Below are 27,431 nucleotides of genomic sequence, written 5' to 3'. Positions count from 1 at the left end.
GGATTAAACAACAGAGAGTTCTGTAACTCAAATAAGTGCTCCTAAGAATAGCTTTTTTGTATCCACCTTTTATTTATTAAAACACTTTGGACTTCAGTTAAGTTTCTTTGCTCAGCATGGGTTATTCTTTCACACCAGCTTTGAAACAAACCGCAAGCCCTTTTTTCTGGTCATCTAATTTCATTATAACTTCTACAAGCCTCTCTGTGGAAATTCTAGTTGATACATTCCTCTCGACATAGACCTTTGATCCGAACCCAGCCTCCTACAGAGATACTCCTGAGCTAAGCACTACAAACATCATCTTCTTTCCTTTTCCACTTTCTTTTAAGTGATCACCTAGCCCAACAGCAAAACCCACCTTTGCCCCAGGTTTGAAGAGTCTGTTTCTATACAAAGCAGGTGGGGAATGAAAAACGGTATTCTATACTCAAGTACCACTTGCCACATCCAAAGCACCTACCTCCTGCACTCAAAAGTCCAGCTCTGTAAAGGCCACTCTAGCTTAGATAAGTGTTTGGGCACTTCCTAGGTAATGCTCTACCTCACACGTACTCAGAGTTCAAATAGGAGACATTTTTAATTTTTTAAATTAATAATTGCCATTTCAAGAGTATTGACCATATTAGACATTTTATTAACAGTAGAACCTCATAATCCCCATTAATTGCTAAGAGTCCTAGTGAAAATTAGGGAGAAAGCAAACAACATAGCTCAGGAGGGAGCCTACTAATTTAATCAATGCAACTTACATGTATTTAGAGATGTTTATAAGGAGCTAGCAAAAAGGTACTATTTAGTGGGTTTTGTGAAAGAAGCAAAAATCTCAGTAACATTGGGGCCTTATGCCACACACTATTTCATCTTTGCTAAGAAATTGGGAGAAACAATGGCCCACTGCATATGCAAATTATGCAGTGTATGGATTATCAAAGTAAATATTATTCACTTGCATTCTGTGCATCAACAATGGAGACGGGATGATTTCTTCTACCCACTGGAAGGTAATTTTTTTTTAAAGAATGTATCTGTTCTGTTTCTCCTAGCCCTAAACATGGTCATTATTCACTTTCCATAAGTCACCCCAGACTCCACTGTGCATACTTTCCATTCTCTTTCCATAGCCTCTCCCCATCCCCACAATGTCTGTCCCAATCCCAACTATCCTCTGCAGACACTAAGTAGAAGACAAAGCTTACAATCAACTGCACACTTGATTATCCCAGTAGAGGTTACTACTTGTCCAGTCAATAGTCTCAGCCATGAGGTCACAGATAGGCCAAAGGGACTAGGGAATGTTAAACTTCATTTAATCGGCTGATCGAGTAATCAATGGAATTTCCATTGACTACTCGATTAGTCAATAAGGGGCAGAACTGCAGAGCTGCAGTGGACTTAGCTCCTGGCCCTGGAGGTAACTCAGCTGCGGCTCTGCCTTTTAAATGTATGAAGAGCCACGAGGCTCTTAATACGTTTAAGAGGCAGAGGTATAGTGGGGTGACTGGGCGCAAGTTGGGAATCAGCTGTCCCAGCTCATGCCCAGTCGCAGACTGTAATCTGGGACCAGGCACGAGCCAGGAGAGCTGATTCCCGGCACATGCCCGGTTCTCCCCTACCTCACTTATATCGGGACTGGAATTATGCTCCTCTAACCCTAGATATAGTAGTGCCTCTAGACCAGAGAAGTATTGTTCAATATATGAGCTTCTCTAAACAAAGGACAGACAAAGCTTCTCTCGCACAGCAATATACCTTCATATATGAGGCTAACAGAAGGACTGTAATGAGTGCAGGCTATTTGATGAAAGCATATAATCCATGGAAGGACAAAAGTTTTCGATGGGGGCCACTCCAAGAATTTGGAAAGTGGTTGGGGGTGCACTTTTCTACTATATTAATGGAAGGGATGTGGGGACTGGGATGGAGTTTGGGTACAGCAGGGGGCTTTGGGTAGGGATTTGGGATACAGAAGTCAGGGTAGGCTCTGTGAAAGAGTTTGGGTTCAGGAAGGTTCTTACCTGGGACAGGGGTACAGGACGGGAGGAAGTCTGGGAGAGAGTTTGGATGAAGTAGGCAGTTGTGACCTGGGAAGAGGTCTGGGGTACAGGATGGGGTGCCAGATGCAGGGTCTAGCCAAGAGGCACTTATTGTAGGTGGCTCCTAGCTGGTGGCCCAAAAGGACTCTCAGGCAGGCTCCCTGGCTGCTGCAGTTGCACGCACCTCTCAAAGTGTCCGGCTGTTGGAGCCAGATTGTATCTATGCATTCATCCTCACAGAGAGAGGGGCAGCGGGTCCCTACATGCTGCACATGCTCACTAGTACTGCCCTTGTTTCCAGCCTACAGGAGGCTGCAAGGATGGCGGTGTGAGTGGGGACAGGATGCAGAGACCCCCATTTCCTCCAAGGGGCACATAATGCACAGAGTCACACACTTTGGCCCCACCAGCCAGCTGCTTTGAGCAGCATGTGGGTAGGGTTGCCAGATGGTTTCAGAAAAAATACCCAACAACAACAAAACACACCAGGAAAAAAAAAAGGCCCCCAAGAGTTGTTAAGCAAAAAAAACCAAAACCAAAACCAAAACCCCACTGTTGTCCCTTTAAAAACCGCGTGGTGAGGCTTTTTGGCCCTAACAGGCAGCCAGCAGCTGTCCGCCTGCCATCTTGCCTCCCTGCATTGGGCCGGACAGCTCCCTGCGGAACCCGGTAAGCACTAGGGTTGCCAGGCTGCCTCCATATTGAGCCAGACAGCCCGGGATTTTCACCTCCTGGACAGGAAAAAATAAGAAAGTACCGGACATTTTAGGTGTCCGGCATTTTCTGAAATTTTTTTACACGACAGGAGTAGGGTTGGCAGATGGTTTAACCAAAAATACCAAACACCCCCTCCCAAAAAAAATACAGGGGAAAAAATTCTGTTGGTGGGGGGGAGGGGGGAGAGAGGGGAAGACCAAAGTTGTTGAGAAAAAAAAAACTCAGCATTAAAACAGCATGGCCCCTTTCAGTGCGGGCAGAGTCAGACTAGGGATAAGAACAGGGTAGCAGTTGACCAATAAGACCCAGGGCAGACATTGCTTCCCCTTGGTCTTTAGGCTTTTAGTTGGCGGCCATTTTGTTTCCTTGATCAAGCCAGAACACAGCTTCCCTGTGGAACCAGGTAAGCAGGAGGTCCGGGGGCAGCAGGCTGGGCCCCGTTGAGGGGACCCCAGGTGCTGGGCCCAGTTGCTGAGCATGTCGTAGGGTTGCCTGGTGTCCGGTATTTTTGCCTCCTGGCAGGGCAAAAAAAACCCCAGAAAATACCAGACATATTTTCTGATTTTTTTTTTATTGGACAGGAGTTGAAAATATTGGGCTGTCCGGGTCAATACTGGACACCTGGCAACCCTACATGTGGGGCTGCAGCAGCCACAGAGCTTGCCTAAGATCTTGCTAGGCTGGATCCAGTCCACAGACTGTATTTTGCCTGCCTTTGTTGATTGTGTCTAAGGAACTACCTACAGAGTAACCCCAGTCAAAATAGATACCTTCTTATTTATAAGCAAAACAATACAGCTATCTATTAATATTAGCAAGCGCATACGGGCAATGCTTCCTGGAATTGAATGAATGCCTTTGCACGCCCTTTTAGTTCAATATTCCAACTAAAAAAAAAGAGCAGCTGTTAGAGCAACTTCCCCTCTTTTCTTGGGAGAAGCTGTGTAATGGGAAAAACTGCTAAGAGCTATTTAATCCTTAAAAATAACACATTTCTACCACACTTTTTTGTTTGTTTTTAAATCCTTTCTCTCTCTCTCTCTCTCTCTCAACAAAGTTCTGCTAAAACAGCACAATGTCCATTGTGTTCTGTTGTTCCCCCTCGCTCCCAAATACCACAGTGAATAGATAGGAGTTCTCCTTTAAATAAAACAATGGCCACTAAAAGAAAAATAATGCAAAGCACTGAAGCAGTCATGAGACTCATGGTTTAATACCTTGTACATATTTGGCTGGTGGAAGTAGTTGGAACTCCCTCTCCTTTAGCTTGAGCCAGTAAGCGTTTGAGGTTCTGAAAGTACGATCTAAACCAGCTTTTCTGCTTTTTAAAGGCCTTGTTCTAGTTCCATGCAACAGTCACAAATGTCATAGGAAACCAGCTGGAGTCTTTTTGGAAGCACATTTCAAGTTTGTTAAATAAGTTTTTATGATTCCCCAACTTTTTATTTACAGGCTACTTAACTCATTCCCATATTTCCTCAAGTCCTCACTAATCTTTCCTCTATGAACAATGAAGCAAAGGCCAAGTATGATTTCCAGTCGCTGAAGCTGGCTCAGTCACTCCGGTGGTGTTGTCACTTTGAACACTAACCAATGAGCTTGATGGTAATTATGAGGGCAGATTACAGGGCATCCCTATCACTTTAATGACAACTTTTCCAAACCCTCTGCCCAAAATGTTTCAAGGTGACCTAAGCACCATCAGTGTGAGAAATCAGGCTGCATAGAAACAACATATATGATGTGGATTTGTAGCCTACCATATCACTGTGATAACTCTGATTACTTTATAAGTTTGATTTGCTTTTAACCCCTTTTATTCTGGCCCCACTAATGCAACCCCTGAACAACTATCACCTATTAACATGTCAGCAGAGCACCTGCATTGTACCTTGCAATGTCTCAAATGACCATATAGCAAAATAGTAGTTAATGAAAAATGGAGCACCACAAATGTGGAATGATCAGACATGCCAGTGAGAAAGTTCGAATTTCCTCCCTACTGCATGTTCCCCTCCCCCCCGTCCTTTTTCGCATTAATGCTTCTTTCACACATAGGTTTACAGTTCTCATTATGCAGTCAGATCTAACTCAAGACCACATACACAAGAAATGTTTCTAGGACTATTAACTTTTAGAGATGATGGAAAAAGAGATCATATCGAAGCCATGCACTTACTTTGCCAAGTGGTTCATAAGCATCTGCAGCATCTGTCTGTTTTTTTCTGGGAGTCGATGCACAAGGTTGTGGATTTCTGAGATTCTGGATTCTTGATTCTCCAGCTCTGCATTGGGAAACAAGATATTATTCCATCTGCTATCTGCTCCCTTTTTTAATACTAAAAAAACACCCACATCAGGACAGAAATTCAATCAGACATAGGTGTCTTAAATAGAGCTGGGCGGGAAAGGTTCAAGAAGCACTGAACTTAGGAAGAAGAAAATCCAACGCACAACTACAAAATGTGGATATAACTGGCTAAGTATTGCTGAAAAAGATCTGGTGGTCATAGCAGATCACAGAGTTAATATGAGTTCAACAATGTGGTGCAGTTGGGAAAAAAAATTCTGGGTAGGGATGTGAATGACTAGTCGCTCCCCACTCCTCCCCCTCCCCCCGCTTGCTGCTTCTATCAGAAAGAGGCAGAAAGGGAAGGAGAGGAGAGAGTGCTTCAAAGCAGCAGTGCCATGTGGAGCCCAGGGTCTGTTGCTTTGAAATGCCGCGTGCAGCCCAGGGCCGGCTGGGAGAGCAGCACTCCCACTTTAAAACACCGCAGGGAGCACGGGACCAGTGGAAGATTGCTTGAGTCCCCCACTGGCCCCGTGCTCCCCGCAGCACTTTTACCTTTGAAGTGCAGCAATAGCCCTAAGGCTGTTGCTACACTTCAAAGGCAGAGGTGCCCTTATCGACTAACTGAATAGTCGATGTACATTTTTAAACTTCCCTAATTCTGGGATGTAGTAACAGGAAAGTGCTATATTTAAAACATGGGGTGCAAATAAACAAAATTCTCAACCAGCATGGGGGAGAAGACACACCAGTTAAGGGGGGGCCATGTGACTCTGCCCGGCCCCCAGCCCAGGGCCCCCCACAATCTTCCCTTCCCCATCCCATGTTACCTGAAGGGGAAGGGAGGTGGCTGGTACAGCACTTGAAGCAGAACAACCAACAGCTCCTACTTTCCCTGCTACCACTCCCAGGGGGAAAGGAGTAGAACTCACAACTCTACCACTCCATGGATCTGTCCCATCTTTGTACGGGGCTGAAGGAGTGTGGCGATGGAGGGGGAAGAGAGGGAGAATTTGTCTCCTTTCCCTATTGGGAGGAGCAGCAGGGAAAGGAGCGGAACACCAGAATTCCTCTGGCTGCCATCGCACTTCCACTCCCACCCCACCCCAGATCTCAGCCCTGTACAGAGACACCTGGCAGTTCAGTGGAAGGGCTGGGGATGTCTGTCACAGAGTTTTTCCAGTTCACCATATTGGCTAAAATTTACTATCTGGTACGGTGTACCACCCCAGCCCAGTCCACTTGCACCGCTGATAAAGGCAGTTGTCCTTCTTTCCTGGTATTAGTGAGGTCTCAGTTGGAGTAGTGTGTCCAGTCTGGAGTGTCACACTAGGAAAGATGCAGACAAATGGGGAGGGGGGCAGATTCCAGAGGCTGGCAGAAAGAAACAAATTAAAAAAAAAAGAAGAAGAAAAAGAAGAAAACCAGACTTGTAAGGAAAGATTAAAAAACTGGTCATGTGTAGTCTTGAAAAAAGGAGAACAAGTGTAGCCTGATAACAGACTAGAATATACATAAAGATGGTTATGAAGAGGATGGTGATCAACTGTTGAAGTAGATCAAGAAGTAATTGGCTTAATCTGAGGAAGGCAGAGTTTATCAGGACAGCTGAACATTGGTACAGGCCTTCCAAGGAAGGTTGTGGAATCCCCATTATTGGCATTCTTAAAAACAGGTCAGATAAACTCCTGTCAGGGTTGGCCTAAGTTTATTTGGTCCTGCCTCAGCCTAGGGGGCTGGACTAGATGATCTTGGGGTCCTTTCCATCCATCCATAGCTATGCTCTCATGACACTAGGACAGAAAAATGTTTTTCCTCCCATTTCCCATCCACCAGCATCTACACTCATTTTCTTTACACTGCACCCCACAACAGCATGCTCCTTGCATCTTAATTCCAAGTAGGGATGTGAAAGTGTAGCTAGGTACACAGTTAAATGATGAGCCTGAACTCTTAGGTAAATCTTCATAGTCACACACAGGCTCCTGGTACATGCAGGGAGCTGTCCCCTCCCCCCACACTGCTGCTTCTGTATCAGGCACAGCAGCATGTGTGGGGTGGGGGTGGAGGGGGAGATATGAAGCAGCAGTACATGCAGGCGCCTCCTGTCCGCCCTCCCCTGTGTGTAACTGCTGAAATTTTCAGTGGTTACATGTTTACTTCATTAAATGCATTTTAATATCCTTAATTCTGGTTTACAACATATACCAAAGTCTGTCTATGCGTCAGAAGTTCAGTGGGAGAGAGCTGGGTAGAAGTACAAATGAATTTTTCTTTTTAGAAGGCTATGACAAGCTCACATGCACAAACTTACTTGCTGCTTTGATGAAGCTTCTTTGAAACTGGTACATCATGAGTGGCCCAGGCAGCATTCTGGAACAGGAATAGCAACAAATACATCTTTGAGCAAAAATAATCACTAAAATGCAGCTTGGAGTCAGCTGTTACCATAAATTCATTCTTAAATTATTAAGGGAACAGCTAGACAATACCAACTATCCTAACTAGTTTCGTGTCATCAGAAAAAAAACGTACTATACAAAGGAGACTTTCCTCTCTAACTAAAAGAGCTACTACAGCAGAATCAACACATGATAAGCCTCTCTGTATTCATTTGTGTGTGTGTGTGTGTGTGTGTGTGTGTGTGTGTGTGTGTGTGTGTGTGTGTGTGTGTGTGTGTAAAATGAAATACTACAACAATTTAATGTTAAAATGTGTTACAGAAAACAGCTCTAAAATTTTAACAGTCATCACCGTCATAAAGAATTTTCCACATCCATCCATTTTTGTGCCTTGGAAGTCTTAACTCTCATTCTGAGGGAAAGCTTATGTAAATTTTGGTGCTGATGGAAGTGAAGGTCCAATAACACTGGCTAGAGAAGTGTTTCTTAAACTTTTTAAGACCGAGGAACACCAAACAATAATTTTTTTTCATGAGGAACACCATGGATTTTTTGTTGAGCAAAAAAAAAAAAAAAAGTTATTGAAGAAAAAAAGGTCACCTGCCCCTTTAAGGGTGGCCATTTTGAATTCTGTTGTTCTCCACGGCACACCTTCGGCTTGCCACAGAACACAATTTAAGAAACAGTGGGCTAGAGCTATGCATGGCACATGGTAGTACTGTGCTAATTCTCTCCATACAGATCTTAAAATGTACCACAATCTTGCCCTTCAGATTCTCTGATAGTTTAGTCATAGGGTTCCTCACAGTCTGAGGTGTATAGATTTGCCTATATACCTCAGCCCTGAGCTGTGAAATGGCCTGCTATTCCAGTCCTGTTTCTCACATTCTCAGTCTTCCCCATATACCTGATTCCTCTGCTAACAGTTCAGAAACTCAGGAGCAAACACTGCCATCCATGAAAAAGAGTTGTGTGATGGCTTTTGTTTCTTTCTTCTGTGTTTTAACAATACAAATGAGGTAGGCAGAAGTACACTGTTCATAACAAAATATCTAATGCTACCTGCGAACCATAATTTTAGTTTATGGATAGATCATCCTATCTTTAATATTAATTGTCAATCCATAATTTGATGCAATAGAAATGAAAATTAAGGATCAGAAGGAGACCACTATCAGAAGCTTGTAGAACCTACAAGTCCACTCAGTCCAACTTCTTGTTCAGCCAATCACTAACACTAACTAGTTTGTTCATATATATAGGAAAGACTGTTGCCCATTTCTTATTTACAATATCACCTGAAAGTGATAACAGGCTACTTTTGTTGCTGGCATTGCAAGGAATATTTGTGCTAGATACGCTAAATATTCATATGCTCTTCATGTTTCAGCCATCATTCTAGAGAAAATGCTTCCATACGGATGTTACTTGTTAAAAAATGTGTTAATTAAGTTTGTGACTGAACTTCTCGGGGGAGAATTGTATGTCTCCCGCTCCATAGTTGTATTCACTTTCTGCCATATAGTTCATGCTATGACAGTATCAGATGATGACCCAGCAGATGTTGATCATTTTAAGAACACTTTCCCTGGAGATATGACAACATTATCAGCGTGGCCACATAGCCTCTAGATTAATGGCTTAAGCATGAAGGGACATATGAATCTTTAGCCCATCTGGTATGTAAATGTCTTGTGACACTGGCTATGATAGTGCCATGCAAATACCTGTCCATAACTTTCAGGTAACATGTAAACAGTAAGTGAGCAATATTATCTCCTTCAAATATAAACAAAATTATGTGTCTGAATGACTGTCTGAACAAGAAGTGGGACTGAGTGGACTTGTAGGCTCTAAAGTTTTATATTTTTTTATTTTTGAATACAGTTGTTTTGTACATAATTCTCCATTTCTCAGTGCAGTTTTCATGATAAAGAGACTATACTACAGTACTTGTAATGAAAGAATTGAAAAATACTATTTGGGGTTTTTTTTCAAAAATATTTGTAATAAAAATATGTATAAAGTGAGCACTATACATTTTGTATTCCATGTTGCAATAGAAATTAATGTATATTTGAAAATGTAAAAAAATCAAACAATATTTAAATAAATGATATTCTATTATTGTTTACAGCCCAATTAATCGCACAAATAATCACACTAATTTTTTTAATTGCTTGACAGTCCTATTTATCACCAAATAACTAATAATCTCAAGGGCACCAAAGGAAACACTATGATATTGGCACTAACATTCCTCTCCACTGTATCAGATTTTGCTGGACTAGTGCTTCAGTAAATGATGTTACAGGTCACACCTATACAATACTAGAAGATAACCCAATTGTAATAATGGCATTAGTTTTCATGTGGTTACACTGTACCTACATGAAAGTTCTAAGCCTAACTATCTAAGAAAACCTTATCAATATTCACGGTCTTTTTTGGAAACACAAACACTGAACTTTCTGCCACTAAACCATCAGGAAAACAGATCTACCAGACAGCAGCACACTGGCATGCACTGAATCAAGGGACAAATTCAGTGAGGTTCACTTATGGCTTTACCATTTGTGCAGCATTCAGTAAACTCTCAAAGTTCTGCCCAAGCATGCATGGAGTTCAATGTTAAAGGCAAGGTGGAGTCTTTAAAAAGCAGTGTCTTAGTTGCTTTCAACTAGGAATGTGAAAGTTAAACGGGTAATGCATACCGGTTCCAATTCACTGGTAGGAGGCTAGGGCAGCTCCAGCCCCACGAGGCCCACCGCAAGCAAGCCTTACCCTCCCCCCTGCAGGCCATGGCATGCCCCTGCCCTCTCTCCCCCACATGTTACACCAGTGATTCCCAACCTTTTTCCCATGGCGGAAACCCTAAAATAATTTTTCATATCCTGAGGAACCTCTACCTATGAAAATGTTTGTTTGGCCAGAAAAAGTTGACAGCGGGGAGCACAATTCAATTACTGTGAATTTTTTTCAAGAAAATTTATTTGTAAAGAGGGGTGTGTGTGTGTGTGTGTGTGTGTGTGTGTGTGCATTTGAGCTTACATTGTAAGAAAAAAATGGAGTATTTTCCTGTCTTTTTTTTTGTATTATCTAATCTTTTTTCAAATATCAAATATCCTCCCCCTCCTGCCTCACTCTCTTTCTCTTCTCCTCCTCCTCCTGCTTCTCACTCCTGGAGCCCAAACAGCCGCTTGCTCCTGCGTAACGGCCCAGCTGAGCAGCGCAGAAGTCAGCCGAGCGCCAGGGCGGGAGGCGAAGGGTGTGACAGATGCTCCAGGCCCTGCCCAGCATTATTTATTCCACGATTGCTCGCTGAACCCCTGATGATGGTCCGCGGAACCCCAGTTGGGAAACACTGGGTTACATGCTGGCTCCTCGTCAGGGAACTTTGGGAAAGGAACTTCCAGGAAAGTGGCTTCGCTGAAGCTCTGAATTATGAAGCTTATTGCTTTATACTGCAGAGCCTGAAGCATGTAACCAGTTATTAGCAGTTACGTGGTTGCCTTTTAAAACTAATTTTTTCATCCCTATTTTAAACTCCTTCTCTTGTCAAGAAACTTGGGTAGCGGGTGAGTTTACATATTTATGAATAGATATAAAACACACAGGAGGCTTTTCTCCTTACCTTAAGTAATTTTTCAATGCACTGGTGATAGTCTTTATCTCCCACTCTGCACAGATCTCTGTTTCTGTTTCAGAGGCTGTTTTGGGATCTAGGGAAGAAAGGCAATGAAAGAATGAGGAGCCCAAAGAGATCACATTAAAGAACACAGTCACCTCCAAAGTTGCTACTGTAGGGTTATCTCTGAAGGAAAATCTCACGGCCCTGTTTGGAGAGGTTTCTGAGAAATTACCACCACCAAGAAATACTTGGAGCCTTGCGAGCTGTTCCAGTTTACATGGATATGGATGAAGACAGCAATCAGAGGGGGGACACTAGGACTCACTTGCATGTGTTCAAAAGCAAAAGGAAAAGGAGCTGATAACTCCTAGGTCAGTGTTTCTCAACAAGTGGTACAAGTACCCTTAGGGGTACCTGAGAGAAGTCGGGAGGGGGGGGGGGATACGTCAACACAACTGAAACTTGGAGAAAACTGAATTTTTGTTTTAAGTTTTACAGCGCTTTATTATTTGTGTACTTTTTAAACCCAAACATTTCATCGCCCACCCAGCTACAATTAAGTTGTTTAAACAAATGTGTTGCAATAGTAGGAAAAAAACTGTCTCTGAAAACTGTAGGTACTGGGGGTACTTTTTTTTTAAAGGGGTACTTTATGGAAAAAGGTTGAGAAACACTGTCCTAGGTTATGAGACCAATGATTTTGTTTCAAGCGTGATAATAAAAAGGTTTCAAGGCACTGCTGTGCTTAGGTACTGCAATGATGGGAGCAGAACAAATATCAAACTAGATACACACTGTTTAATTTAGACTTTGGGGCACAATTGCAGTATAAACAAACAACAAAACAACAACAGTTATAAGAACAATAGCAGGAAATCGTTCCTAAATGACCGATAAGTGATTTTAGTACACAGTACTACAAATTAGTAGTGGGGAATAGACAGTGACCGCTATTAGCCAGGGCTAGCTGTATCATACAATTAAAGCAGGCAAATATTTGCCTAGGGCAACAAAATTACAGGGACAATATGACATTCAGTAACTGTGTGCATGTGACATGGGGAGCTGGGAAAAGCAGATATTTGTATGCTTGCCCAGGGCAGAAGAACCACTAGACCTGACCCTGGTGGCAATTGAGGGGAGAAATATTACACATGTGCTTTAGCCACTTTATTCTGCCAGTGGAGTAAAAGAAGGAAACAAAGTTGTCGCACCCAGCACTACAAAGCAGGACATTGGCACAGCAGTATGTCAGCAAATTATCCACTGTGTCACTTGACCTTGTAGACTCCAGCTTACAACACCAGAAACCTGCTGTCAGTCTGGCAAAAGCACTCTCTGGCATTTGCTGCTAGAAGGTGGAGGGAGAAAACTCAGGCCATAAAGTTCCCATTGGCTTGCAAAAGCAAAAACATCTGCAAATATCCTCAGGGGCCCTGCTGGCAGAGTTCAACTGCATGGAAGCTTGTACATGATCAACTTTCTCTACAGCTATACGGGTGACAAAGTGGGGTATTCTTGTTTATTTTGATGAGGAGAGAAATACCAAAATCTGTTTTTAAATATTGTACAGCAATGAGTCAGGGAAGCCAGCTCACATTGGGCAGGTTCCTGGCTTAGAAGAATCATACTTCGGTTTGTTTTTTCACCTCTGGCCTCTTGATGTCATTCTATTAGTTTCCTACATCCTCTTCTCAGCAGACTGTTCCTTGGCATCCTTAAAGATTTTTTTTTTAAATGTCTGAATCATTCCGCCCTATCCCTGGAGTCAAATGCAGAGATTTACAAAAAACTTCTGAACTTCCACAACATGAGCAAACTCTGGAGATTGTGTCAAACATAATTGCAAATCTCTTAATGCTAGGGGCAATCCGGCTCAAACAGCAAGACAACAAAAGACAGAGCCTGGCTCAAGTGAGCAGAAATTGGCAAGTTTTACATGTGCAAGCCATTGCATGAACCACATTTAGTAAACCAGCTATTTAGCCTTTGCCTATGCCAGGTCTCCAACCAACCAACCATTATGTAACATTACAGAAAAAAAAAAGATTCAAATAACAGTCAGGCTATAGGACTTTTTATAGCAATATGAGGCAAGTCTCTCAGAGCTTAAGCACATCCATTTTAATACACTGTATTTCCAGGTCAGCCTGTCCAGAGACTCCCAGGCAATCTTTGTTTTCAGAAAGGGCTGCCAATTTCTGCACCTCCCTGCCGATCTCTCTGGTATGCTGGGAGATGATGTCTTCTGATCCTACCTGGGAACAAATTAAACTCTGCTGGCAGGCAGTGCTGTGGGTTCATATTCACATCAGCAGTTTCCTTTCCCACGCTGACTGTTGCTCTCTACACACCTGCTCAGCGCAGCTTTAACTTTGCCCTTCACCTTCTAATTCCTGACATTGCAGCTGCCCTCTTTGCCCAAGAAGAGTTGGTTTGGATTCAGGAGCTGGTCCAGGCAGTCACTGGGCTCAACACTTAGCAGCCCAGAAAGTGAGGCGCCTCAGTGAGGAGGGGCAGCCAACACCTCCAGCTTGGCAATGCAAAGCACTAACCACCCGGCCTGTCCCAGGACTGTTTTTAAACTTTATGAGTCCCAAATGCAAACATTCCTTTCCATGCCACCATGAAGGCACAGAAGGAGAGAGGATCCATTGCACCCGTTGGACAGGGGAAGAAAACCACTGCACAAACAACGGCCAGATCAGAGTGAACCAGCAGCTCACCTTTTATGTCCACATGCTCATTTCCCCAAGCTTCTCCAGCTATGTCGTGGTGAATGGCTACTCTCCAGCTCTTTCCTCTGGCCACAGAGGCATAAAAAAAACTCTTCCTTTGGCTGGCACAGACACACATGGAGGGAATCCACTGAAGCTATGGATGGCTGCCTTCTTCCAGCCCACAAAGACCAACTTGTCCACTTTTACCTCCCTGCCAAAGGAATGCTTTTCCCCCCAGTGGCAGCTCCCAGGGCAAACTGAATACAGCACTAACAACAGAGCCTGTCTCATGGTTCTGCTACAGCCCAGCAAAGCAAAAATGTAATTAGCAGTGAAAAGGGGGGCAGAGGACCCAGTCATGCAAGATCCTGCAGAGTGCCCTCGATGCCTTGTTCCATGTTCACAGAGGCTCAAGACCTCGCAGGATCAGGCCCTGAACACAAAGGGAATGTTGGGCACAGCTGTTTTCTTTCTGGGTTCTCAACTCTCTGACTGCCTCTGTGTCCTCTGGCCCAACAACCTGCTCAGCCCACCTGTAAAGACTGCCAGGTTTGGCTCCCCGCACTCCAACTGGGCCCAGGAAAAATGTGGAAGCACCTTGGCACATTCAGAAAGGATTGGTCAACAAATGGCTGTAAATGGTTCTTCCGCACCCTCTGCTGGATGATTTCAGGCGAGGCTTTACCAGGCCCCTTCCTCCCCAACCCAAAACAGGCTTGGCATCATGGTGGCCCGAGCAAGAGGCCATCCCTGGAGACCCTCTTGGCTCCTCAGCAGTGTAAACACACAGGATGAAATTCTGCACTGCACTTTACAGAGGCACAATATAAACTTTGCAACGGGGCAGAAGGAGTTGGGGTGAGGGGCAGCATCTGAAAGTCATTTTGTATCCTGCTAATCCTAGGCTGCTGCAGGAACTGAAAATGACTCAACCCAATCTGCTTAGAACTTCTGCCATGCACAGCATCCACTCCAACTGCACACCCTGGCATATCCCTATGCTGGCATTTATGGGGTGAAGGCACTCACAATGTCTGTGTCCAGGGAAATTCTCTCATTTATTCTACGTTTATTTTTAAATACTGCTTACTCCTCTCCTTCCCCTAATCTCCTCCAGGGGCCTCCCTGCCCTTTGTGTGCATCTTTTAAAAATTCACTTAAACAAACAAACAAACAAAAACGTGCAGCTGTTCTGCATAGACTGAATACGAGGCTTTAGCCAGCAAGATGTTTTCTTCCCAAAAGCAAGATCTGAAACAACTGCAGAGGAAGTTGTGCTTTTAAGAATCTGGAGTCATGCTGCCTCTTCTCTGATCTCTGTAAGTCTCCAACCAGATCAGGTAGCTAGGGGTTATTTCGAAGTCACTGTTTGTAGTCAGATAATACTTAAGGCAGTATTTTATCAGTTTCTGTGCAAGCTCTGGTGAAATAGCCTAATGCTATTACAGTAAAATAACTATTGAAAAAAAGGCAGGAAACATTTTTTCTTCCTGAAGATTTCTAGCATTTTGTACTTCAGTGCTACAGGCCCAAAGGATTTCTGGAATTGGTTACCATCAGGTGTCTGTTCAGTGTCATATGTAAATGGAGCAGTCACTTTCAGACCAGTTCCTAGCACACAACTGTCCATGTTCCAAAGATCACCATGACAACTGTCACCAAGAATTAAAACCAAATGACACTAAAATCCAACATTATATTTGCATTAATTGGCACTATCGGTGGTTACCTAGGTAAAAGCTCAGGTATGCGATCTGTAGGAGTGAGTATCATGGCTCCTCCAAATAACAATTGAAAAGCATTGTCTGGTCACTGTTTCAGAGGGGAAAAGCCATGAATAAGTTCCTAGTGCAGGCACAAGTATGTGCTTCCAATTGCTTTTGTGCTTGTTTATATTCCATTTAGGAGTTTGTTTATTGTCTAATTTAAGTCTCAACCTTTTAACTATTGGAAGGTGAAATTGAGTGTATTAATTTCCTAACCATTGAAGAGTGATAAATAAAACCCTAGGCCTTGATTACAAGCTCAGGACACTGATTATACACAACTCAGATATAAAACTAGAAAGTGAGCCTTGATCTGCCATTGGTGCAAAAGGTGCAATTGCGTTTCATGCAACTAAAAAAGTGCTTGCCAGCCAGCCTGTAGGAAACAGACTCCTAAAGCATATAATGACTACCAAAGCCAAATATCACACTGCTAGGTGCAGCTTATTCCCCTCTGTCATTTCCCGACTTCAACTCAATGGTTGCTTTTTCTTGCATTCATGTATAATATATTCCTGAATAGTAAAACAATAGGTTAAAGTTGTAATTTTGAAAGCAACTGAAAGTATGCATTGAACAAGAATTAGGATTTTCTTAATGACAATGGGGTTATTTTAAAGAAAAAACACATCGAAAAGGAAAGTGAAAAAGATAAATTATTACAGGCAGTCCCCGGGTTAAATGGATCCGACTTACATCGGATCCCTACTTACAAACGGGGTGAGGCAACCCCGCACTAGCTGCTTCCCCCCAGCAGACTAGGGAGACGCGAAGCTAGCACCTCCCCCAGCAGACCAGGGAGACACGGAGCGGCTTTTCTCAGCAGACACCTCAGTTTGAGATTAAAGGACTGAGGGAAGTGAGGTGTGGGAGAATAAAACTGAGCTCTGGAGAAATGTTTGGCTAGAGTTTCCCCTACAATATGTACCAGTTCCGACTTACATACAAATTCAACTTAAGAACAAACCTACAGTCCCTGTCTTGTATGTAACCCGGGGACTGCCTGTAATTAAAAAATCACCCAGTCATCACACAAATTAACACAATTCTTCCTAATCATTTTCAGTGTGACTTGCCATCTGACTTGCTTTTTGAAGAAACCATGTTTATTGGTTAAAATTAACTTGATACAGTCAAAAGTAGCAGAACGTAAAGTTTTTTTATATCAGTGCCTACACAGGTGTTTAGAGACGTCTAAGCAAGATGAATGTACAAACACAGCAAAGATGAATGTGAACAATAATGGAAGATAGAAGCACAAACACTTCTTCTTCCAAAAACCCCTTATCAAAACAGAGTTGGAAGAGGTCAACTCATCCGCCCCTCTCCCCGACCCCGTGCAAAATTCTTCTTCATGCATATTTATGAGTGTTTTGTCCTGCCTAATCATAAACATCTCACCACCTGGAGTTTCTACTGCATCCAAGCTGTTATGAATAAACGGAACAAAAGGACAGAGATTGTTACTATGATTTAAAGGATTACGTGGTGGTCATCTGAAGAAAAACAAGGCAGCCCCAAACACAACAGATTCCAAGATCAGCAGACGTTAGGAAGTGGGTTTTGTTTTTTGGTGCAGACAACAGCAGCGATGACTGAGAGGAACTGTAGGCATCATCTCCAATCCTAAGCCTGCCCATCCAGGCACACAAGCAACTCAACAGCTCCCACGGGACAGTGAATCAAGTTATCTGGGGCTGCCCAACTGCTGCTTGATGTTAAGTTAAATGACTGAGAAGGATTAAACTCTGGTAACAACAAGCTCTATGATGGAAATACAGTGAGATGCTTGCATACAATGGCCCAGCTGCTCCCCAGAGACTGATTCTTCCAGCTGGTGTCTGAAATACCCATTGGCCTATCCATCGACATCATTCCAAAAGTACCGCAGAATGCCTTCAGTTAATTTCTGGGAGACATAAGGGGGTGGGAAACAGTATCAGCCACCAGGCTGCCTTTATTTCAATTCCTCGCCACTTTATGATAAATCAAAGCTGCCTGGGATACAGTCTGTGACCAGGTACTAATTCTGATTGCTACGTTGGTGACATAGAATGGTTCCAAAAACAGCCATAAACACTTTTCATCCAAAAGGCCAATGACTCTAGGAAGTTTCACTCACCACTGACTATACTTCCACCCCTGGCCCAGACCAATAGAATCACTCGGTATGTTATACTCCACCATGTATCTTAATTAGGAACTTCTAAGGCAGGGATTTTCAAGGTATGGGTCACAACCCAGTACTAGGTTGCGAAATGTCAGACACTGAGTCACCTTGCTATAGGGTCATTAGGTGACCAGTGGGATGCTACGGCAGGCTTCCTGCTAGTCCTTGCACCGAGGACTGCACTATGTCCTGGAAGTGGCCAGCAGCAGGTCCAGCTCTTAGATGAGAGAGCCACAGCTCCCCGAGCACTAGCTCCAAGCTGGTTCCCAGCCAATAGGAGTTGAGGGGGGGCAGCATGCAGAGGTGCTTGCACACCTCCCCTAGAAGCCTGATTAGCTGGTGGCTGCTTCCAGGCACAGAGCATCCCACAGTGCCAAGACAAACAGGAAACCTGCAGCAGCATACCTGCTGTTCTGCTGACCGAGAGCCACCAGATGTGCACCCCATTTTCCTGCCCTAGTCCTGTGGTCCCCTCCCCTAAACTCAGACACCCCCTCCTGCATCCCAAACTCCCCGATCTTGGTCCTACCCCAGAGTCCACACACTAGTCAAAAGATGGAATTATGCTGGATCACAGGCATCAATTTTCTTCAACTGGGTTGGGAGAATAAAAAGTTTGAAAACCACTGCTCTACAAAATAGATATTCATGTTGGTTCTATTACTATACTGCTCACGCACACACGTGTGTGCCTCTTAACAATACAAAACTTCAAAGCCAGCTGTTCTTGGAGATTCTTAATTGCAGGGGCTAAAGAAATATAAACACTTCACAAATGCTAACGACCTAAGTCCCAAACAGAAACCCTGACAGAAAGTGTCACCATTTCCCCAGCAGGGAAACTGAGGTGCACCCAAGGAAAAGGGTTTGTCTGAGTCCAGCGCAAGAGTGGGGCAGGGACTGTGTTTGAGTCTGATACCACTGCTGCCAGTCCAAATGGCCATCCGCAAATACCGCCAATCCGAGCACACAGCAGCGTAGCACATTCTGTAGAAAAACCTCACTCCAAAGGCCTTCTCAGGGGCATACCACTTACACCAATCACTGCTCTCTGAAACCTGATCCACTTGCCATTTAATCTCTATGGGAGTCACTAACGCTAACCACATTCATTCTAAATATAAGGGAACCTGAAGTTGTAAGCAAAATCTGGTTCCTTCGCGCATGAGGTTTTGATCTGAACAGTCAATATTTGAGCAGCATGTTGCTTTTACTATAAACACATTAAGTCCTAAACAGGCAGTGGGGAAGGGAGGCGGAGACAGAGCTCAGTTTGGCTCTTCCTTTACAGAAAGCTTGCATCAGCCTGAAGGCTGGAAGGCAGCAAAGATACGCCCCTTGGGTTCTGTTCTTAATAGGAGGTCAAGACATGCCCTTTTCCAGCCAGACAATAACAATATTGAAGATCAACAGGGATTAAAATAAATGACCTTGCAACACCTACTTGAGTGACACCCCCGAGCACCCAGCCTGCCAGCGCGCTTAGGGCTCATTACTATTCTTCTGACATCAGCAGCTAATGAAGACATGGCAGGCAAGACACAAACATAGACTATATCACCACACTGTGAGGCACGAGGCCAAAGATTGAGTGTCTTCAGCTACTAAGGAGATGATGCTTTTGGAGGGTGGCCAAAACCTTTGATTCCTCTCAGCACTAAAGAACCCACAAAGGACGAAATCCAGCCATCTGTTACAGCCAGGGAATCTTAGACTGAAACAGACACATTTGAGAGAGTGGAACCAAGGCTGTGATTGGGCCCACTGTGTGGAGAAAATAATTCCAAATTCTTTGGTACTGTTCAATATGACACATTCTGGCTAAAAAACAAAACAAACGAAAACCATCCAAAGGTCCTGGCATATCAGATCAGGTGCCCTCAAACTAATTGCTTATGTTTGGCAGTGGCCACTACCTAATGTTTTCTTTTTTGAGACAGGCTGGCAACTGCATGACCTGTGAACTAGATCCAGCCCAGATGACGTCATTACATAGCTCAGAGGCCATATTCTGATTCTCCATAATCTAAGATGAACTGTCATTGAAACAACAGTCCTTGTGACTGCAAAGATCCAAATGGTGTGAACAGAGTGTGATGAAATGCCGTGTGCCTTGGTCTGCCCATACGGTTGCCAAGTGCACAGTTTTCAGCCGAACAGCCAGTCGAAAAGAGACCCTCCTCAGACTGGTGAAAATGAGAGTGAAGGTGGGGGGAAATCAAGTAAGCAGGAGCAGGGCAAAGTTGTTTGGCTTCGTTTGGTCGGAAAGCTGGCAACCCCAGTCTGCAGAGAGACTGAACAATGACAAAGGTGTGAATGCATCTGTCCCGTTAACCTCACTTTCAAGCACCATTATGAAATTTTAGTGTCAACATTAAATGATCATTTTAGTGGTTAGTCATAGATCATGGGAGTGGGAATGAAGTAAACAGGGATGGGAATTGGACAAATAACGAAATATTCAGTTACAGGCATCTACTAGTGAGGGACAACTACTAATTCATATTGGACCTACTAGCCACCAAATAGCATGAGGTGGGGTTGGAACGCCGCCCTTCTGACTGTGTACAGCGTTCAAGTGCTCTTTTCATAATTGCCTATGGTATTGCAACTCTGGAGGGTATTAAATCTAAATGAAGTTTTTAAACTGGTTTAAACCGGGCTGAAAACCACATGCTTTGGCTTATAGCAAGTTATCTCTTTGGAAACCCACATGGAAATTTCCTTCTGTCATGGTTTCGTTTCAGAATCCAGAGCAATCAGGCAAAAAACAAATTAAAAACCCCCCTAAACTGCTCTCTCATGTGAGCAGCTGTATCTGTTTTAAGTTTTGCTGAACTTTTGCATCGATGTGTCAGCCTGGCCATTGAACTCTTTGCTGCCTGTTGTACACTGCTACTGCCACATGAACAGAGCCAGCAACAGGGATATGTGGCATAGTTAACTGCCTGAGACTGCTGACTTCCAACGGGTAGCAAAGTGAGGAATGTTTCTGCCTGGATCTCAAAGGGGCAGCAGTATTAAATGTGGATCAGCCATGTTTTGCTCATGTTGCTGGCTGATAGGATGTGAATGGGATCAGGGGACTTGCAACCCGTAAGTTTCATGGCAAGGCACATAGTGGAGAAACACCCCTCTCCCCCACCCCACAAACACACACTAAATGAGATTTTGGGGCCCTGCTGAATCTGCACTGACCTCTGAAGAACTGCACCTTGCCATGAAGTTTTCAGCTTTCAAAACTCCCATGATTTGCTGCTCTCCATACTTCACAATGAGAGCAATGGAACTATGAAGGCAGAAGGCAATCTGCAATGCACAAGAGCTTAGCACAAAGGAGGAACGAAAAAGGAGATGGTGTCACATCACCAGGCTGTCTGGCATGCACACAGAGAGGAAGAGTAGCCTCGAACTTCAAACGGGCAAGTAGCCTTGAACTTCTACATGGGAGAGATGTTTGAAGGCCTGTCTAGGACTCTGTCGCAAGAGTACATTTTCAAACACTGGGTTGAGCCTCGTTGGTCAGACACAGAGCCCTAACGATGTGTCATCCCCTTTTGCCGTTTCCTTTAGCACATTCATCTACATATAAACAAGCTCTTTCAAAGGGTTTTATTGGGGGGTGGGCGGTGGGAACCAGATGAAATTATGGAACAGCCACTGCCCCACACAATCCAACAGCAGCTACACCCACTACATACTCACTAGCTATCGCCATCCAGTCAATCTAGACTATTTCCATCACACTCTGACCAACTGTTCGGGTGGCTGTGTTAAAGTCCGACTGAAAACGAGATTCTTTTATGACCTGCTCCAGGGGAAGTTAACAACAAGAAAGGGTATGTGGGGGCGAGAATAAAACAATGCTGCTTGCAGTAAACATAGCTGGCCAGGAAAATTAGGTCTAAAGGGAGAGCAACTAGAAGCATGAGCAATATGAAATAGAAGCAAAACTTGAGAGACAGCATGTGGCAGATACAGGAATAAAACTGAACATACGGTTCAGCTATTTTTTTCCTGAAGGTTATAGGCTGCATTTGGGAAGACTGCCAAGACTTGGGGAGCATACTAGTGAGGCACAAGCAACAGACCAGGTGAAATAAAAGCTCCTTTAAGTGAATGCCCTATATAATTCCTAGTGTTCCAATCCTTGCACTCTTTTGACCCCGCACAGACCATGTTAATGAGACTACATTTCATGAAGTGGAATTCCCACCCCAGGTTCTGGTATTTCGACAGCCTCCATCACTGGGCCTGGTAATAAGCTGCTTCCCTCTAATGCGGATTTGAGACACTTACCCATTAAGATACTCAATAGCTTTTGAACTCTGGAGTTTACTCCAACAATTCTGTAGAGCCCTTGCTCATTGATCCCTGGGAAAATAAAGAGGTTACTTAATTAGGAGAATGTTAAAAGAACTATTAACATTTCTTTCATTTTCTTGGCTTTGCTAATAGCTGCAGTAATTAAAGCTTTCCACCAGCTGCATGCTACACCCTCAGCCCAGCTAGTGTAGAGAGGGTTGAAATTTGATTTTAATGCCTGGATTTTTATGTATTTATTTCAAGAAAGTGTTGTATCCCGATCAGCTCAGGAATCAGAGGATAGTGGTACCTTCTCTCCACACTGATGAAACAGGAAAGAAGGAAAGCACCAGAAACAAATATCATTCGATTGGCAACAGGTGGGTGGATTGAGGAATTTGATATTAAGACCTGCTGGTCTGGCAATGTGTCTTTCTAAGCATTAGCAGAGTATACAGCACAATATGGTTCTGATCCAAAGGACTGCCAATGCTAGTACAGAAGTAAGTAAATAAATGGCAAACATCAGAGAGCTATTTTGATGTCACAGACACCAGTCCAAGGACCTGACTAATGGAAGCTGAATGACCCTCCTGGCTTACTGAAGGGAATGAGAGTCGAGGGCATTTTGACCTCTGCAGGTCTAAATATTCTTGTTGGCTTTATTTGCCTTTAAAAAAATAAACAGTGTTTTAATCACAGCCAGGCTGTTATCTGAACAGTCTGGATCATGGACAGCAGGAAAATATCAATAATGCAAACTACTTTTCTTTCTTTAGGGAGCTGAAAAACTTCACCAGCCTGCAGCTTTTCAATAACCACTGCACACTCTATATCCCATGATCAGCGCCTCGGCAGCACTGCAGTCGCTGCAGAATGGTAAATGCTCAGTTCCAAACACTACTCAATGTCCTGAATTCCCTTACAGGTTGGATGGAGAGCTACAAATTGGAACTATGGACTGGGACTTGGAAGACCTGGGTTCAAGTCTGGCTCAGTCACAAGTTTCCTACATTACTGAGGGCAAGTCAGTTTCTCTTACTTGTGCCTGCCCCATCTGTCAAACGGGAATAATATTTCTCTACTTTACAAGGATGTTAATTACATTTATTTGAGAGGGGTGCAGATACGACAGTGATTAAAACTACAGTAGACTTCCAATAGTCTGGCACCTTTGGGGTCTAGGGGGTGCCAGATTATCGGATATGCCAGAGTATCAGGAGGTACTCTGGCAGGGGGGCTGTGATGGCTCTGGGGGGGGGGGGGTCGGCGGGGAACAGCACAGCATGGGGCGAACCCTCCACTGTTTTGCAGGGAGGCGGAGGAAGCCCCGTGCAGCCGCTGGCAACAGGCCAGCTGGGGCTGCAAGCAGCAGCGGCGACTTGGGGAAGCAGCGGGGCAGAGCAGGTGGGGTGCTGCCCAGTTGGTCCCGTAGCGCTGCTCCTCACCCCCCTGCTCGGTGCCCGGAAGCACCCCAGCTGCTCTGCTCCGCAACTCCCCCAAGTCCGTTGCTTGTCAGTTTCAGCAGCGGTGGACTTGGGGAAGCAGCCCGGAGCAGATCAGCTGGGGTGCTGCCGAGCGCGGAGCAGGGGGGTGTAGGACCAACCCGGCAGCACCCCAGTTGCTCTGCTCTGCGCCGCTTCCCCAAGTCCGCCGCTGATGAGTTTCAGCAGCGGACTTGGGGAAGTGGCGCAGAGCAGCTCCAATTGTCCGGCTGGCTGGAGCACTTCCAGGTTCAAGTTGGTGCCGGACTATCGGGAGTGCCGGACCACTGGATGCTGGACAATTGGAGTTTTACTGTATTTATATACACCTGGTCTACGTGTGGAATTTCATGCAAGATTTAAAGTGCACTTGTACTCACTATCCTGTAACTATGTATTTGCACATTAAATTATGCCCAAATTAGATTTTAAATTAAATTCCCTCCTTATTTCAAAAATCTTGACCAACATTTCTTAGTGCGTCTTTCTGTTTCTGATATCTGCATGTGTTTGACAGTTATTCAAGGTAAAGTATACGCCCAGCTAGAGCACCATGCGAGCCTATAATGAGGTATATCAAAAATGATTCTGAGGGTTAATAAATCATCTCTGGGTGCAAAAAGAGAAGGCAAGCACAGACAATGCTAAAAGCGGATGTAAGAGTTTCCCTAAAAACAAGGCCATCTGGTGAATTAATATACCTCTTGTTTCAACAGCATGTATGCATTTCCGGATAATGCTGAATCCGATATTATCCAACTGGGCAGCTGAAAGAAAAGAAAAAAAAATTGACAAAACACCTAGCAATGGGGATGATTTCACAATGAGCACTCCATTCATCCTGCAGAATCACCTCTGAGATTGAACGAGATACAGTATTGTATTGCTTTTAAAAAAAATAATCTTGGAGGATGCATTTGATGTCCATGAAAGGAAGAGACTAACGCACTAGCTTTCATCAGGAACAATACAGGCAAGCACAGGGCACTGCTAATAGATCTCGTTTCAACCCCCTATGATGTTCAAATCCTGGGTCTACCCACAGATCTGCTAAAGCATTTTGCTCTTGATCTGCAACACCACCAGTACTAGATCCCCACAGAAATGCCAGATTGTGCTCGTGCATTCATTCAAGAACGGGATGCTATCTCTTGTAATGGGTATCTGGCAGGGAGGTGCCATTATCTCTTTTTAGCCACAAGCCACATTATTTTGGATGACCCATCTCTAAACATTCCATGAGTCCCCTACCTTGCTTTTATGTCAGACTTCTGCCTCCCTAGATAAGAGGGTGGGGGTTGGTTCTTTTGATTGATTTTCAGGTTTTGCTGGGGGGTTTTAATCGTATGGTAGTTTGGTCCATTTTGTCCAGTGCCCTATAAAATGTGCTAAATAAACTGGCGCTGTGCAATATTTTTCCTTTACCACTCCCCCTGATTTTTCAAAACCATACCAAAGACACAGCTGATTCATGAGAATTGGAAAGTTTGTTGGTTCCCCACACCTTGCAAGGTGCAGCCTCCCTTACTAGTATATTTGACCCTTCTTCAGCCATCTGCTGCTCATTTGTTTTCAAAATTCTGCACTGATCCCATTACTTACATAGAATCATTGAATCATAGAATCATAGGACTGGAAGGGACCTCAAGAGGTCATCGAGTCCAGCCCCCCGCCCTCAAGGCAGGACCAAGCTCCGTCTACACCATCCCTGACAGATGTCTATCCAACCTGTTCTTAAATATCTCCAGAGAGGGAGATTCCATCACCTCCCTTGGCAATTTATTCCAATATTTGACCACCCTGACAGTTAGGAATTTTTTCCTAATGTCCAATCTAAACCTCCCCTGCTGCACTTTAAGCCCATTACTCCTTGTCCTGTCCTCAGAAACCAAGAGGAACAAATTTTCTCCTTTCTCCTTGTGACACATGAAAACGGCAAGAGAGACAGGGACAATACAACAGAGACAATTTGACTTCTTCAGATTTGTTTCTCTGGGAAAACTTGCTGAAATGCTGAGCCAACACACACAGCACATTTGAAGAATATTTACATTACAGGACATGCATACCAGCTATGACGTCAATAGGTCTTGCTAACAGCTTCATGGGTCCTTTAACATAAGAATGGCCATACTGGGTCAGACCAAAGGTCCATCTAGCCCAGCATCCCGTCTGCCAATGGTGGCCAATACCAGATGCCCCAGAGGGAGGGATCACAATACCCCAACTATTCCAGATTCAACACATCTCTGGGGTACTGTGTTTTAGGTTAGGCTTTTGATAGAACAAAAGCGTTCGTCTGTTTTAAGTCCATTTCAGAACTCTTCTGCCACACTGCTCCATAAACATGGGGTAGTCAATATAAAATACCTTGGATCTAGCAGGCCCCTTACTATCCTGACAACCTTTCACAGCAACAAAATTATAAACAAAAACAGTTCCAGGCAAACCAGAGATGCCCAGCTAGTGATTTGCAGTGTGTTAGATTTCAGATGCCCAACACAGGAAAAGGGTCCTGATTTTCAAAACGGCCTCCCAAAATTTCTAGTAAAAATTTAGTGTAATGTTTTTTGCTGTCAGCATAGCCTACCCTAGATCCTCCTCATCCCTTCCATGTGCTGCCTTTCCCCACTCACGTGCAGCTTACGTTCTGTCCATGTTTGGCACTGAGAACAGGTAGGTTATAAATGCGTTTCGTCCACCCTTCTCACAATTTATTCTCCTCCTAAGCCTACCACACCCCTCACTACTGATCAGTTACCACTAAAGCGTGCATAGCAAGACCTTTCAATAGTGTTTGCCAAGACAGAGCGAGAAAGCAGTTTTAGATGAAAGTGACGATCCTTTTAGATGAAAGTGACAGAGCATAAATGCCCTCAAGCTGTTGAGTCAGGTCTTTAGACTCCTAGCTGAGCTCTGGATCAAGAAAGGTCAGGGATTTATTTGCCATCTTTGTATCCTTATGCTGTCCAGAAATATCTAATTAAATAAATACCTCAACAGCATTATTTATCCTTTGACTTTTAATGAGCCCCATAAAAAAAAAAAACTTGATTTCTACTCTCCCTCCCAGAAGCTTCTTTTTATCTCAGTTGTTTACTCACTGACTTAGCTGAGAGCTGACATCTCATAGCTGCATCTGGAGCTACTAATGCTGTGATCCCCACACCCACGCCATTCGCCCTAGACAGCTCTTTGAGCTGCAGCACTAGGCTTTAACCAGATTTCCCTCACATCAGCAGCAAATTCCCCATTTAGATTCTGCTTGCGAGGCTCTGATGGTTTGGAAGTAGTGGTGGAATGCACCCGTGTGATGGAGTCTGACGCATTTTGAGCTACCACAGTGAGCTGCAGACAGGAGTTGGGAGAGTAATGGCAACAAAGGGTATGTCTACACTACCACCCTAGTTCGAACTAGGGTGGTTAATGTAGTCAGTCAATCGAAGTTGCAAATGAAGCCCGGGATTTAAATATCCACGAGGAGTAACGGTAGTTTGAATTAGAAAGCCTAATTCGAACTACCTACTCCGTGCCGCGTGTAGCCGCGGGCACGGAGTCCGAACTACCGGGGATTTAAAAATGGCGGCACCCGGCAAGATGCAAACGAAGCCCGGGATATTTAAATCCCGGGCTTCATTTGCAACTTTGATTGACTTGGGATTGCAAGTTTGAACTAGGGTGGTAGTGAAGACATACCCAAAGAGAGTAATCCCTTTGAGCTATCTTGGCTACACAGAGAGCCTCTCAGTTCTGTGTAATAAAGGAGTATTCTTCCTCGTATGTTCGTATGCTTGCATTGCTGCTTATTTTCATGAGAAGTGCAGAATTGCAAAGATGAAAGTAACAGTGTCATTTATCAACAGGAATCAAGCTTCTGCTCTAATCATTCACTCAATTTGAGCCTTTTACT

General features: G+C 44.1%; 1 protein-coding gene across 2 annotated transcripts in view; it reads right to left on the bottom strand.

Moving 5' to 3' along the window:
- ARHGAP26 (Rho GTPase activating protein 26) overlaps positions 1-27,431 on the bottom strand; it is a 352,726-nt gene that overhangs the window by 155,146 nt on the left and 170,149 nt on the right. For both annotated transcript variants that reach the window (XM_006128543.5, XM_014576262.4), the window contains exons 13-17: positions 24,223-24,288; positions 22,032-22,106; positions 11,080-11,167; positions 7,358-7,416; positions 4,933-5,038 (exon numbers count right to left, since the gene is read on the bottom strand). In XM_006128543.5, the coding sequence (XP_006128605.1) occupies positions 4,933-5,038; positions 7,358-7,416; positions 11,080-11,167; positions 22,032-22,106; positions 24,223-24,288 (394 nt within the window). The remainder of the gene's footprint in view (positions 1-4,932; positions 5,039-7,357; positions 7,417-11,079; positions 11,168-22,031; positions 22,107-24,222; positions 24,289-27,431) is intronic.

The sequence above is a fragment of the Pelodiscus sinensis genome, chromosome 16 (genome assembly GCF_052426305.1).
Source record: "Pelodiscus sinensis isolate ZL-2025 chromosome 16, ASM5242630v1, whole genome shotgun sequence".
In the NCBI taxonomy this organism is placed as follows: domain Eukaryota; kingdom Metazoa; phylum Chordata; order Testudines; family Trionychidae; genus Pelodiscus; species Pelodiscus sinensis.
The sequence above is the reverse complement of the archived record's forward strand: the minus strand, read 5'-3'. Positions and strand labels throughout refer to the sequence as shown.